The sequence below is a fragment of the Phalaenopsis equestris genome, unplaced genomic scaffold, assembly GCF_001263595.1.
Source record: "Phalaenopsis equestris unplaced genomic scaffold, ASM126359v1 Scaffold000422, whole genome shotgun sequence".
Classification (NCBI taxonomy): domain Eukaryota; kingdom Viridiplantae; phylum Streptophyta; class Magnoliopsida; order Asparagales; family Orchidaceae; genus Phalaenopsis; species Phalaenopsis equestris.
This window is the reverse complement of record NW_018164863.1, coordinates 1153564-1170373: the sequence shown is the minus strand read 5'-3', so window position 1 is coordinate 1170373 and position 16810 is coordinate 1153564. Positions and strand designations below refer to the sequence as shown.

Below are 16810 nucleotides of genomic sequence, written 5' to 3'. Positions count from 1 at the left end.
CTTTAATTATTTCTTTAAAGGGGTTTTATTAAAAATAAAAAATTCCCTCTTTTTTTTGTATAGATGTACTCACTTATTCTTTGCTATGGTTTAATGTTGGTTGAAGCTCTCCATTTATAATTTCTTATTTAATATAGTGAACTCTTTTTCTCTACCCTTTGGTTTTCCCATCTTAGATTTTCCAAATAAAATTTGTGTTTTTTCTTTTATTTATTCTATTATTTTTTGTATCAATTTAATATCTTGTTTTATAATAAGTGGCATTGGAGCTAAGTTTTGATATCGATAATGACAAAAAGAAAGTTCGACATCCCTCATTTAGATTGCAACACCAAAATCTTGTTTTGGAGGTTAAGATGTGAGCTTTCTATGTGCATATGGATCTAGTTGATGCACTATTTGGGTTCGAAAATATGTCCCATCATGGATGTCAGTGGAGAAACATAATAAAAATTGAAAGGCTCTTTTTCAAATTCATCATCTTTTTAAATAAGATTTTACATGATATTTTGAAGGAGAAGACCACTTTGTGTTATGGTTGAAATTAGAGTAATCGTGCATGACGAAAAGTCTGACTAGTAAGTTGCACTTAAAACGATGTTTGCACCTCACTGGATGACAATAGTAGCATCTTTTATCGACCACATAACTGTTTTTAAGAAAATCGTCTCTGATTTAAAAAACATGGGAGTTAAGCATGAAGAAGAAGATTTGATATTAATGATATTATGCTCGTTGCCTTTATCATATACGATGTTTAGAGAAACCATCTTGTATGAGCGGGGGATACTCTAGATGAATTATATGATACTCTATTTTCTAAGGAGAACATGAAGTAGCTTGTGGATGAATTTATTACTCAAGGAGAAAGCCTCGTCATTCGAGGTAGAACTCAAGAGAGGAGTGCTGGTATTGATACAAAGATTATATCAAAATTCAATAATTATGATATTATCTACAATCACTTTAAGAAAAACTTGAACATCAAAACCGAATGTTACAAACTATAGAAAAAAATAAGAAAGTAACTTTTAACCAGAAAGATAAGCAATCAATTCATTTAGGTGAAGTTAGTATTGTTTAAGTCAGTGATGGTAAAATTATAGTTATCTTTGACGACGAACTTTGTGATGATTAGGTTCTTGATCAAGTTTTATATGTTTCCTAATTGGGACTTGTTTCAGCATATTTCGTATTAATAGATAAAAATGTTACATGTAAGATAATTGGTTTTAGAACTCTTAGAATGAAATGTTTGATATAATCATCAGAACATTTGAAGATATGATACATGTTTCATATCTGATAAGGAATTATTTACCTTAAATAATTTAGATGCTAAAAGGGTTAAGTACTCTTGTGAAGGTAGACTTTTAAAGGTTGTAAATGCTTTTTTATTATGATAAAGGAATAGATGAATGTTGCTGGACTTTGTCTTGCAAGACTCTATAGTGATAGGTGATGTAACATTTATTACTTCTTTAATGTTAGATGATGTAGCAACCACACTTTGGCACATGCGCATCGAACATATGAGTGAGAGTGGGATGGTTGATCTTTGTAGAAGAGGACTTCTAAATAGTCATAACAGTACTAAATTGAAGTTTTGTGAACAATGTATTTGGAAGAGTTAAGTTCAATATTGGTATTCGCAATACTAATGAAATATTAGATTATGTACATTCTGGCTTTTGGTGATCATTTATAGTATCATCTGAAGCTGGTGCCAAATATAAGTTGATGTTTATTGATGATTTCTCTAGAAGGTTAGGTTTTTATTTTTCTTATTAAAATAACAGAGGATGTTTTTATTACTTTTAAGGAGTAGAAGATTATGATTGAGAAACAGATTGGAATGAATATTAAACGACTTCACACTGATAATGAGTTGGAATTTTGTTCAGAGAATTTAATGTCTTCTACAAATAAAAAAAAATCTCCCAAAGATTTCACAATCTTGAATCACAACAAAATGGTGTGGTGAAACAATGAATATGACTATAATTGAGAATGTTTCATTGCATGCTCTCCAATATCGAGCTACCTAAATCATAACGGGATGAAACTGCTTCTGCTACTTAGTGAATCACTCTCCTTTTATTGTAATTGACAAGAAAATTCTATAAGAGATTTGGTCCGGTAAACGTGCAGAATACTTCAATTTAAGATTTTTTTGACTCTTTTGCATATTCTCACATTCATAATGGTAAATTAGAGCATAGATCCATAAAGTGTGTATTTCTTGGTTGTAAAATTGGAGTAAAGGCCATAAGTTATTCTGTCTAGAAATTAAAAAAGTGATGATTAGTAGAGATGATTCAGTCATGTTACATATAATACCTACTATAGAATCTAGTGATAATCAAAAGATGTCTAGTAGAAAGATGGAGCTTCAAATTGAGACATGCCCATGACTTCTGATTCAAACTCAAATATTCATGATGATGATACTTTTTCCATCAACATCACAACAATCATTGCAATATTCTATTGCCAAGGATAGAATGAAAAGAGAATCTAAGCCACCTTAAAGATATGGCGAGACTTGGTTGCTTTCGCTCTAAATATAGTTGAATGTATTGAGTGTGGTGAAGAAATTTTTAGCTATAAAGAAGCAAGTAATTCAATTGACTTGGGTAAGTGGATGATTGAATCTCTACATAAAAATAAGAATTGGGATTTGGTAAAGTTGTGTCAAGGCAAGGAAGCAGTTCACTACAAATGGGGGTTCAAGAAAGGAAGGTACACAAGTAGTTGAAGTTGTCAGATATATAAGACCACTTATTGCAAAGGGATTCAGTCAAATTTCAGTCGTAGACTTTACAGATGTATTTTCTTCGGTGGTCAAATATAGTTCAATTCAAGCTTTTTTTGGTATTATGGCTAAGCATAACCTTGAGTTTGAACAAATAAATTCAAAGACTGCATTTTTGCATGGAGAGCTTGATGAGGGCATGTATATGCAACAACCCATGTTTGTTTATTGAAGAAATCTCTTTACTGTTTGAAACAGTCTCCCAGATATTGGTATAAGTAATTTGACTCATTCATTTATGATTGCTCGTGAGTTTTAAAAGAAGCAACTATGATTAGTTTTGTTTTAAGAAGAATAATAACAAATCATTTATTTGTTTGCTCTTATATGTTTATTATATATTGATAGCTACTAAGAATGAAGAAGATATCAAGCTATTCAAAAACTTAGCTTAACTATGAGTTTGAGCTAAAAAATTTGAGAGTGCAAAGAAAATATTTTGCATGTAGATTCAGTAAGATAGGCCTGCAAATTTTTTTTAATCAGAAAGGGTACATTGAGAACATTATTAATATGCAAAATGTTAAGCGAATTAGTACTCCATTAACTGTGCATTTTTAGACATTCATTAGTTTTGTGTTTATAATTAGATGTTGAGATTGGGTATATGTCTCGAGTTCTATATTCCAGTACAATTGGATCTCTCATGTATCCTACAATGTGTTCTTGTTCAGATTTATCATATGCAGTCAATGTAGTTAGCAGATATATGAGTAATCCAGGTAAAGATCATTGGAATACAGTTCAGTGGATCCTCAGGTATCTATATGGAACAAACTATATCTAAATGTAGTTTGAGAGGACTGCAACTAACGTCATAGTGGATTCATATTTTGCTAGAGATTATTTTAGAAGGAGATCACTTACAAGACGTGCTTATTATTGGTGGCTATGCGATTAATTAGAAAGACACTTTACCGACAACAATAACTTTTTCTACAACTAAAGCTAAGTATATGATAACTATTGAAGCTTGTAAAGAAGCTCTTTGGTTGAAATGCTATTTAAAGAGCTTAGTGAAGATTTGAAGATCACCATAATAATGTGTGATTGTCAGAGTGTTATTGGTATCAACAAAGATCAGATGTTTAATGAAAGAACCAAGTGCATTGATGTTCATTACCACTTTGTACGTGAAATTATTATTCGTAGTGATATTGTTGTGGGTAAAATTAATACCTAGGATAATTCTATTGATATGATGACTAAAGGCTCTCTTAATAGTCAAGTATGAGCACTGCATAAACTTGGTTAGTATTCTTTTTTTATCATTAGAATTTTGTGGAAGAGGTGGAGAAAGTTTTGTCAAAGATTAGATATTTATTCTTGAATTTTTAGTAATTAATGTCAAGGTGGATATCACTGAATTTTTTACCGGAATTTTGTGAGCCACACTTTGTGAGCCCCACTTGTCTCATATGATTAAGGCTTTAAAAGGAAACTTTGAGCACACATATTGAAGACTTCTATCGATTGATCAATTTTATATTAGCCTTTAGATTACAAGTTTTGTGCTCTTATTTCATCGGCTCTCTTTTAATTGTTTTCTTTAAATAGGTATTGCCGAAATTATAAATCTCTTTTTATTTTATACAAGTGCTCCTACTTTTTTCTTGTTTTGATTAGATGTGACCGAAACTTTATTGCAATTTCTTATTTGATATAGTTAATTTTTCTCATCTTTTTGCGGTTTTTCCCACCTTGGGATTTTCATGTAAGATTTGTGTTACAACTTTTTTATTTTATTTTATTTCATTGTTTGTTACATCGTATCGATATCAAGTTTGATAACATCCTAGCGTTGAAATATTTGATATCACATGAAAATATCATTATTTCTTTTTAAAACTGATACAACTTTTCATGCATAGGTTTATAACACTAAAGTATTGTAAATGTAAATATCCAAATTTGATATATAAATACAAGCGAATTGTGTGTTATATATAAATTTCCCTAGATTTAATCGACACTTGTTCTTCCTATCCAACTGCTAAGGAAGTGCCACTTATTTTCTAGTCAAGAGGCCAATTTCTTTATTTCCACCTCCTAAAGTAGGTATTGTCGTTTCCTCTTAGACAAGCAGGGAACACTTTAAAGAGTAAAATGTAATGAATGAGTATTATATTCTGCATTCATTTTTTTCATATGCTTATGAACCACCATCCATAGTTCTTGAATGGCATAACAACTTTCCAAAAAATTGTCTTTTTTACTGTTATCTGCTAGCTCATTTGGTAATTAGTAAAAGTCTTGGAAATTATTATCTAGTTTCTGGGATCTAATTCCATCAACATCAAATTTTTGGCTCGCTCTCAACAATCCAAAAAAATGAATCACGGAGCACTTAAAACTCCTCCAATTTTAATACCATACATCATTTTGTTACAGTTCCATAATGGAAACGAAGAAACCTGGAGAACTGCAGCACTTCCAACAAGCCTGCTGGCATTTCAAGGCCATGTATTTCCTCTTGATAGCATGTCGATTATCTCAGGGCTTGGTCATGACTATCATGTTAGCGAAGATGTCATAAAGACTGCTGCTGCTCTGCACTATAACGGAAACATGAAGCCTTGGCTTGATTTAGGCATTCCCACATACAAGAAGTACTGGAAGAAGTTCTTAATACAAGGGGAGCCATTTATGGATCAATGTAACGTGCGGCATTAGTGCTTGTTTCACACGAGAGCTAGTGATCCGATCTCTCTGATTTTTTAGTCGAAGCATGTGGAACATTGTGTTCTTTAAAAGTATGTAGGGTTTGAGACGGAATTATGACTTTTGGAAGGGATGGAGGTGCTTTCGCCATATTATTTTTATGATGTAAGCTTGGTTGGAAGGTTGATTGAGATGGCTGCGCATTATGGACCTTCAAAAAGGAATTCTGTAGCTGCTAGTCCTATCACGAGGTTTATACAACAACGGCAGTGGAGACCTTGATTCCATATATTCATGCTTCTGGTTAGTTAAAATGTTAAATTAGATTGAATCATTCATTTATGTTATATAGTTTTATATGTATTTTAATTGGCATCTCTAATTGGATTGGTGCCATTTTATTGAATTTGAAACCACTGTAGATTTATATTTTTTTCCCTTTATTCAACAATGAGGGTGCAAGTTCTTGTTCTCTGTTCTCATTCTTTGTCGATTTCAATGTAATTCAGATTTTCCGGAGGCTATATTTACTTAATTTGACGTCATTTTTTTGATTTCCTGCAGTTCATCTATCCTCTTTTATGCTTAATAGGTTGGCAATTTAACTATGAACAAATGCAATAAAAAAAAGGAGGACAATTTACATACATACCTCACAATGCTCATTTATTTACATATCTAACATTTATAACACATTGGTGTTATGAACCATGCGTGAAGAGGTGTAATGAACTTTTAAGTAGTATGAGTGGTATTTTTAATGTGATGCTATGAATTTGAATGTTATGTATTTAAATATGAAAGCTTAAGTGTAGGTATGTAAATATAAGAATTGTTTGGTATGTAAATATAAGATTTTTTGAATTTTTTGAGCATTCTTTGCCCAGAACGCTCACAAGGACTTAATTTCTACATCAAAAACTATTTTGTTAATATTGCTTATGAACCGGCAGCTTCATTAATGTGCTCGCTGTTGAGCAGCACAGAAGTAGGTGCAATCCAAGTTGTATAGAATAGAGAAGTGCTTAGAATTAAATTGACTACACATATCAAAACTATTTACTTTGATATTGTATTGCCAACAGATGCTAAAATCTTGATTTAATCCAACCCTTTTGAGCCCTTGCACGCATCCCAAGTAGATAATGTTGACATTTGCATACAAACCACTCGATTCATATGCATTTACATTTCCAACACCTAAACTTCAATTTTTACATGCATGCCACCACCTCTATGCTTTAAAAGCTGTATCACTTTTTAAAATTTAAGATGGTTGTATTTTTGATGTGATATCAAAGATTTGGGTGGTATAAATGTAAAAATTAAAGTTTTAAATGTTAGATATTAAGTACATAACAATTGGGTGGTATGTATGTAAATCCCCCTATATAATATTGGAGGAAGAAAGGCTAAAGGTGCTCATTAATTTTCGTGTTGAGAAAATGATAAGCTAGCCATGTAGAATTCATTCTCTTTATAGGGTTCTTCCAACGAATAAGAAAATATAGAAAATTATCTTTCACGGCGAGATTGAAAATTTTGTATTTTGTATTACTTTGCCATGAAAAGGAAATTCGAAAATCTATATATTTGGACAATTAATGTCAAAAACTAATAGTTGCCTCTTTTATTTATTTAAGATTTCTAGAGTTAAAATCAGCGAAGATTAGGAGTGTAAACGAGTCAAGTTGAGCTCGAGCCATCCTTGGCTTGACCTTAAGCTTTAAAAATTTTATCGAGTTCGAGCTCGAACTCAAACTTAAGTCTATGAGTTCGAGCTGGCTTGTCTATTATAAAAGAGAAAATGATATTAATTTATGTTAGCTTTATAATAAGATGAAAAATAGAATGAACAATTAGAAGATAAAAAATTTAAGTGTTATGCAGGTGAATTGAAAAGTTAAGATGTTGGATATGTAAATACAAAAGAATTATGTGGGATGCATGTAATTGCTCCATTATTTTTTCATTCTCTAAAATCAATATTGTTTAATTAGAAAAATAAACATGCAACCCTTTACTAATATTTTATCAATCATTCTAAAGCCTAATCTCATCATTCGTTTTGATGATGTACATAGAAATAAAATCATGTGGCCAAATATGATTAAAATTTTATTAACAAAAAAATATATTGTATTTATATCACAAAATATATGCATAAATTACAGTTAAAATCAGCAAACAGAAAAGAATGCTATTAAAAAACAAACTAACCAGTGAAATTTGATGCAGATTTTGAGATTGAAGTGTTCACAAAGGAAACCAAAGCAAACAAATACTAAGAATTAGCGATTCTGCAGCAATAGCTGAACTAAAATTTGGTCTCATCATAAAAAACAGTAGATCATAACAATTCTTATCTTTTCAACGCATTCGCCTCGTTGTAATTAGTCTCAAGAAAAATGTGAAAAGCAGAAATGTTTGCAGGGTTGACATTTGAGATGATTGACATTGCCACATGAGAAGGGTTTAGTTTTTCATGCAACCAAGAATAAACAATGAGTGTTTTTTTCAACACAAAAAAATCATATGGTTAGCTTTCATCCAATGTATGTAACATAAACAAAGGTAAAAAAATAAAATATTATAAAGAAACTAATATTTACTTGAAAACTCGTGCAAATTTAACATACACGAGTTTTTATCTACCTTTGAACATTTCTCTCATACTTCAAGTCATAAATTGTCATCAAATGTCAAAATTGAATCTACTTGGAACAATTTCTTAACCCTCAATCTTTGTACGAGAAAAATGCAAACATATGGTATTGTTGTTACATTAGAATGACCAATATGAATTGTTATGTGCCAGAAAATTAGCGGTGATAAAATGATAATTTAACATCAGCGTTGCACAAAAATCCAACACACAAATAATAAAAAGTAGCAGAAGGATACACCATAAATTTTACATGAAAAAACTTTGGAAAAGAAAAAACCATAAGGCCTAGCCGAGTCAAAGCAATCCACAATATTATTGTAAGTGCATATCCATATTTCTTCTGAATTTGATGAAATGTAATTAGTCATGGAAGTTGTAGTCGGTGGTTATAGTTGAGACAATTGACTACAAAGACTGTAATTGGAAGTTGTAATAGTAGTAGTCGATCACAAATACTGTAGTTGACTGTTGCATAGACAATAGTTGGTCACAAAGACAGTGGTTGGAAGTTAGAATATATTTAGTCTATTGTAAAATTTATAGTTTGTGACTGTAATAGTGTCAGTTGGTCACATAGGCTGTAGTTGAATGTTGTAACAATAGTAGTTGGTCAGGTAAGTCATAGTTAGTGACTGCAATAGTGTCAATTAGTCACATATACTACAGTTTGAAGCATAGTAATTGTAATTGGCTGCATTGGTCATATTTGAAGACTACAATATCATCAATTGATCACATATGCCGTAATTGATGACTGCAATAATGTAAGTTCACCACATATGTCGTGGTTGAAAATTGTATTGGTAGTAGTAGGTCGCATGGGTCGTAGCTAGTGAATGCAGTATTTTTAGTTGGCCACATAGACTATACTTGGTAACTACAATGGTGGTAGTTGGCCACAGAGAGCATAATTGAAATATATGGTAGTTGGCCATGTTGGGTGTAGTTGATAACTTCAATATCATCAGTTGACCGCAATGACCATAGTTGAAAACTGTATTAGTAGTTGGCCACATAAAGCATAATTTGGACTACAATAGCATCAGTTGGCCATTAAAACTGTAACCATAAGCTATAATAATAATTGGCCATATAAGTCATAATTAGGGGTTACAATAACGTTAATTGGTTATAAATGGCACTGTCAGTGGTGCATCCCTTCTCTCAAAATGGGGTTACAATTTTACATTGGATACTGCATTTTTTGGTATACAATGTAAAGAAAGATGCATCTATTATGGGCAATTACCATATTCTAGCTACAACGGTCGTAAGTAGTGGTTGTCAGTGGTCGTGAGTGGTGATGATCAACAGTGGTGATGATTGGTGGTGGTAGGCGATGGTCAACAGTTACGAAGGCTTAAAGTTTTCACTGGATCTTCAACGTGATGTTATACATTATGGTCATATTTAGGATACAACATTAGCAAACAGGGTTCGCCAACGATGACGAGCAAGGGAGGCTGAAGAAGATCGATGGCAACCGACAAGCTGTGGTCGATGGTAGTCGGTAGCTACGGAAATTAGAAGTTATCATCGAATCTTCAATACTTCATTACATGTTACGACTATATTTGGGATACAATGTTAACAAGAATGGCTTCCCAATGGTAGCGAGCAAGAGGCAGCCACAGGTGTTCGACGGAGGTCAACGCACTGTAGTCTATGGTGTTTAGTGGTCACGGAGGCCAAAAGTCATCGCTCTATCTTCAGTCCAGAACATTACTGGAATTAGTTATCATTGAATCTTTAATATGCGGTTATATTTTACAACTATATTTCATAAACAACGTTACAAATAGGGGTGGTCAAAAGTGACGAGCAGGTGCGGCCGTCAAGATGTACTATATTGGGGATCTTTAATACATCATCTGCTACTTTAAATCTTTCATGTATTTCAAAACAATATTTTGTTCTGATGGTAGACATCTACAAAGGCCGGAAATTATTGGTTTGTCTTCAGCCCAGAACAACACTGGAATTTTACCCACTCATCAATTGCCCCTACTAGGAGCCGTCAGCCACCCCTGCTTGTACCATTGTATCTGAAATATGATTGCAACATATAATGTTGTATCGAATTTCCGATGATAGCTAATTTCTTTTTTTTTTTTTACTGAAGATCCGAGAATAACTTATGACAAAAGGCATTAAAAGATGAAATGAATAAAATAATTAGATAGGAAAATGCAGGATATGATTTAGAGTTGGTAGGATTTAGTAAATCCGCTCCCTTGTTGGATTTGTTAAATCCAAATTTAACATGAATCGAATGCAAAATTCAGACTTTTTTTTTTCCTAAAACCTGAAGGTCACGCCCAACTTTATTGAGGAAAAAAATGAAATTACAACCAGTGACACAAGCACAAATCACACTAAGAAGACAAACTAAAATACAAAGGGACATCTAGTAAAAGACACAATAGAAGAAATACTTCTAACAACCAACAACAACAATGAACTTCAACAAGAAAGAAGTAAACCAAGCCGCCAACACAAATTCCCAGCAGCAGTACACTAAGCAATCAATCAATCATCAAGGAACAACACCTGCAAGTAGAAGAACTCCAAGCCACCAGCAAACTATTCACCAACGGCAACAAACAACCACGTGTAAAAGCAAGCTACAAGGAAGAAATACAAACTAAATATTAGCGAAGAAACAGCAAGAACCATAAGAAAACAAATAAAATAAAAACCAAATGATGAAAAATAAACTAATGATAAAAGACAAATGACAAAATAACCCCAAACTTACTTGCATAAGTTTTAAATTTACATCTAGAAACTAATGAATTAAAATTATTCAAAAGAATGGTTAAAATTTAATAAAAATATTCAAAATCATCATAGCTCAACCAAAATGAACTTTATATGAAAGAATCAAGTAAATATCTACTCTAAATCACTCATAGCTCAACCAATTAGCTAATACCAAGTGCTACACTGAGGCAACTGAGATAAAAAAATAAGATCCAACATAAAAAAACCAAAGAATCTTGTCCGCAATCAACTACTAAAAAAGTTTCAGCAAATTAAGATATCCTCCAAATTGCACGAAGTGAACAGTCAAAAGAAAAAAATGAATCCAAAAAATCCAAAACAAAAATAAAAAGCTCCTCCAAAAGGCACATAAACAATACCACCAGTGGCAAAGAAACATCAAATCCACCAAATACCATAAGGCAAATACGAAATTTCATAAATCCATAAAACTTGCTTTTTTTTTTATGTTTGGCTGGATTTAGTACATTTGATGGATAAAGCTTGTTATTATGGTGCTACCAAACACCCCCTCATAAATTGCTGGAGCTCAGCTTGTGATGTGCTCGAGAGGCAGAGAACTATAAGAGTAACTGGTGGTAGAGTTGTGTGCTGTTATGCATGATGGAGACGGCGAGTTCGTGTGGTATGATACTCTGGAGTTCACATGTCTGGTTATTCAAACTCGTGGAGAGATCATAGAGAGAACAATGACATGAGACGTAGAAAATGAGAGAATGTGAAATTACATGTGACAAAATTTTTTAGTTTTTTTTTTATTTTTTTTCTTATAATTTGGTTAAGCGACACAGAACATGAGTAGGTGGGATTGCTTCAATTTATTATTATGATTATTTTTTTTTTTTTTTTTTGAGGGGCTGTATGATAATGCGTTTAAGTAAGATTTATTTAAAATATTATTATAAATAAAAAATGGTAAGTTTAATTAATTCATTTCCTTAGTAGTTTCTTCTCAATTTTATCATAAATTCTGTACTAAATTTTGTTTTTGACAAAATTTAATACATTCAAATTTATAAAATTTATTAGTGATGATAAAGACATTATCATGCAATCTCAAACCTTTGAGTGAGCCATTTAATGTCTACTTTTTTTATCGGTTTTCTTTCGATTGCCATAGCAAAGAAAGGGGGTAAGAGAGATCGTGTGGCAAAATAAGTATGAAGTTTGAGAAGTAGAAGAAAAAATACTATTACAGTCTAATATATATGTGCAGACTTGGGCAATAAAATCTACTAGATTCTATCACGAATTAGTCATTTGCTAATTAGAATGCATGTGATTATCTGGCTTGCAAACAATTTTAAGTGTAGACTTGGGCAATATGAGTATCTTTTCTAGACAATTTTTTCATCCTATATGCACTAGCTTATACTATTTTATAATTTTATTTTGAGTGATTTCATACCTTTTTATACCAATGCCGATGTTTCGAACTTTTTGATGAAGTACATTTTGCAAAATGAGCAATGATTAACAGATTTTTTTCAAAGCCAAGGCAGCTTTTACTTATTTGTGTATTGTCACATGTGCTGCCTGCTATATTCGCTATGTTTGAGCATATAGAAAAGAACAAATGTCTTTGGAAGAGAAGATGATATGAGGTATTTAAATGGGTTATTAGGCATTTTCATATATCCCTCAGCATTGATGATCGACAAGTTAACATAGTCTAACTTTGACTTACCAAAAATCAATTTGAACAAATACTAATCAACTCGATAAAACCAATGGCGACTTTAGTTCATAAATGAGAGCAGCAAAAGCTAGACCGTAATATACAAAGTTAAAATTTGATAGTACCTGATCTTATAAACTTGGTTACTTGAAATTGTGAGGTTAGCTACTCGTCTACAGGAAAGTGGCTACTTGGCTTTAAGTGTGTGGCCGCTTGAACTTGCATACTTGCTCACTCAGGCATGCGTGCTCATCTACTTGTTGATCACAGCAAAATCGAGCAAAACTTATGGCTTACTACTAATTAACAACTTTCTTACTCGACTATTCTGCATGAAGTACTTTGACACTAATCATAATATTTATGGTTTTCTGCAAAGCCTTAAATGTCTCTCACATAAATAACAAATTTAATACTTTACTTTGGTTACTCTGCTACCAAACCAAGGTATTGATTCCAAAATTGTTGCAAAGCAATTTCTCAATCATGCAAGTTTATAGGCTGATCTAGAAATATATGAATAAAGAGTATACGTATCTATCCCACGAGGATAGTTGTCAAAATATTTCTAAAAGAAGAACTTCTAGTGTAGTAAACCACTGGATCAAGTTTGAAGTTATCAAAGTGACGTGAATGAAAATCCAAACATTCCTAAAAGTGCAGTCAGTAGAAATGTCAGTAAATATATGAATAAAGAGTATACGTATCTATGCCACGAGGATAGTTGTCAAAATATTTCTAAGAGAAGAACTTCTAGTGTAGTAAACCACTGGATCTAGTTTGAAGTTATCAAAGTGACGTGAATGAAAATCCAAACATTCCTAAAAGTGCAGTCAGTAGAAATGTCAGTAGTTGAAAAAGGCAGGGAGTAACTTTGAGTCTTTCAGAGTTTTTCAGAGGTGATGAGGCTCATGCTCCTGTGACATCGATATAATGTTTTCTATATTTTTTTCCTATGTGTTCCTTTACTGGGAAGATTGTAATATTCTGTTAAGAAGGATTTAGCAATGTAGCGTTTATCAGGATTCATTTGATCCGCTATCAAGGTTGTAATTCCTAATGTGTGTGTGTACACACACACACACACATATTCTACTAGGTTATTGTGTGTTAACATATTTATTTTTCTAAGCGACTGTTAAAAGTCCTGGATCATAAGAGAGTTTAGCAGTATATTGGGTCAGATTAAAAATAAATTAAGGTCGGAAAGTTAACACAGCAACATGTGAATTTAAAAGGCAAAAAAAATATTTACGGGTAAATAATTACGATAAAAACAATAAAAAAAATCATATAATTACATCACAGAAGCATGGAAGAAGATTAGCTATGAGACTTGACTCAATAAACAAAAGTAAAGGTGGAAGCACTCTATGATCTCCCTTATTTACAACTTGAAGGTTGTGTAACAAATCAACTCGAAGATTGTATAATGATGCATCCCAAAGTCGATATAATAATGCACCTCAAATACTGTGTAACGAGTCACCCCAAAATACGGTATAACGACACACCCAGAAAACTACTTACAACAACAGTACTTAGAATATGGTAACCTTCTCTGAACTTCTGAAGCTCTCTCCTCATATCTCCCCATTACAGCCTACAACCTAAGTGGTTTATTGTAGTTGCGACTCCTTACTACACTCTTCGTGGCCAACTCAAGCTACTACAACTCCCCATTACAACCTATATGACCAACTCCTACTAACATTATTCACAGCTCATCTAGCTTCCAACAACAGTCTTTGCGACCTACGAACATTATTACAGATCACCACTATGACCTATGTGACCAACCACAACTCTAGTAATTCATAGCTCACATAGTTCTTAACTCTAACCTTTGTGACATGCAAACATTATTATAGCTCATCACTACAACCTACATGACCAACTAAGGCCTCTGTGGTCCACAACTCATGTAGTTCCAACTTCGACTTCTATAAACACAGATGTCCACTACGTTCTATGTAAACAACCACAACTTACATGTCTCACAGCTCCTACTGCTTCTTACTACAATCGGTGCAGCCAATTGACAATATTTAAGCAACTATCTATGACCTACATGTCAAATACTACTACGGCTTTCAACTACTACCTCTATGACAAGCTAACATTACAACCACCTTCTACAACATGTATGGAGGAGCACCACCTTCCTAAAAACTGTCTACGACATTTGCGGCCCATCACAACTATTATTGATGAAATACAGTTGTACATCAACTTTGTAATTCCACATTCTCTAATTCAAGAGAGAGCACATCTATGTAGTCACAATTACATAGTGAACTATTTCAATTGGGTTAGCCTGCGAGATTTTTTACATATTAATTAAGATGTCTACTCCTACTACTATATTACCCACGGGAATGTTGGATTTTTATACTATGTTGAGACGATAATTTATAATTCTACCACGTGTATATCCCTGAAAGGATATCGACCCCAATCGTGGGTCATGGTGGATTTTAGCATTATGCTCACGTTGCTGCCGTCCAAGAGAAATGGGAAAGATTTGCAGGAGAGTTCGGCGACTGGAAACTCGAGAATTTTGTGTGCGGATTCTCATTGCCTCCAAAATGCCTTGTGCCGCCCCTCGTTGTTCCTTGTCGCTTTGGCAAGGGCGGAGCTCACGTTCAAAATCCACTTCTTATCCTCTTCGGTTTGAGGACTTCTGAAGGCCGGAGGTCTCTCCGCCGAGGACAGAGGAAGATGATTCCTTTTAATGTGTTTCGTAGTTCTTAGTAGTAGCGTCTTATCCTCTTCGGTTTGAGGACATCTGAAGGCCGGAGGTCTCTCCGCCGAGTACAGAGGAAGATGACTCCTTTTAATGTGTTTCGTAGTTCTTAGTAGTAGCGCCTAAAAATGCAAACTTTACTTATTAGATACCTAAGTTATATATTTACATATTTCACATCTAAATTTCGTATTTACATGCATGACACTAGCTCACGTTCAAAATCCACTCCTTATCCTCTTCGGTTTGAGGACTTCTGAAGGCCGGAGGTCTCTCCGCCGAGGACAGAGGAAGATGATTCCTTTTAATGTGTTTCGTAGTTCTTAGTAGTAGCGCCTAAAAATGCAAACTTTACTTATTAGATACCTAAGTTATAAAAAAGTCTGATATTTTTGTAAATTCAAATTTACTTATGCAGCACATAATTCTTATATATTTACATATTGCACATCTAAATTTCGTATTTACATGCATGACACTAGTTCTTTAAAGTTATTCATGAAAATATGTATTTTGTTCATTAAAAATAATAATAGTGCTATTTTTTTATGTGATATTAAAAATTTGAATATTATGTATGTTAATATAAAAATTTTTGTGTGAGATATGTAAATACGCGAAGGTAGTGCAAACTAGGGCTGTCAAAACGGCTCGTTGTTCGCGAACAGCTCGTGTTCGACTCGTTAAGAAGTTCGTGCTCGGCTCGGCTCGTTAATTTCGTTCGATAAGTTAACTATATATATATATAAATATATATATAATATATATAGTATTTAAAAAAAAAATCTAATTGACTACAAGGCTACAAAAATTTATAACCAATTAAAATATTGATTAAGAAAATAGAATAAAAATTATTAAATTAGATTCAAATGATGTTTTAATATAAATAATAATTTTTAAATTTTGATCAAACTCTTATTATCTTATGACTACATAATTATGATCGTTAAAAGGACTGAACAGCTCGTGTTCGACTCGTTAAGCAAACGAGCCGAACACAAACACATTTTTCGAGCTCGAAATATAAACGAACTGAGCCTGGGCTCGGTCGAACATTAGCTGAGCATGGCTCGCTCGTGTTCGGCTCGTTTCACCCCTAGTGCAAACGAGTCGAACACGAGCGACACTCGTTTATATTTCGAACACAAAAAGTGTGTTCGTGTTCAACGAATCGTCGTTTACTCTGCAAACCGAACACGAGCTATTCACGAACAAAGAATCGATTTGTCAACCTTAATCATGTAGACATAAGATGTTGAGGGTCGGGGCAAGATTTAAAAATTATTGTTCATGTTAAAACATCATTGAACTCTAATTTAATATTTTTAATTATATTTTTTTAAGGAATACTTTTAATTAATTATAAATCTTTATCGCCTCAATTAAATTTTTTAAAAATACTACTCATCAATATATACATATATAAATAAATAAATAAATAAATAAATAAATATA

The 16810-nt window shown here is 32.8% G+C and overlaps 1 protein-coding gene across 1 annotated transcript in view; it reads left to right on the top strand.

Moving 5' to 3' along the window:
- LOC110027296 (probable galacturonosyltransferase 7) overlaps nt 1–5992 on the top strand; it is a 35524-nt gene extending 29532 nt beyond the window's left edge. Inside the window, exon 10 of the mRNA XM_020728660.1 lies at nt 5207–5992. Coding sequence (XP_020584319.1) covers nt 5207–5488 — 282 coding nt within the window. The 3' untranslated portion in view covers nt 5489–5992. The remainder of the gene's footprint in view (nt 1–5206) is intronic.
- Nucleotides 5993–16810: the final 10818 nt, after the last annotated feature.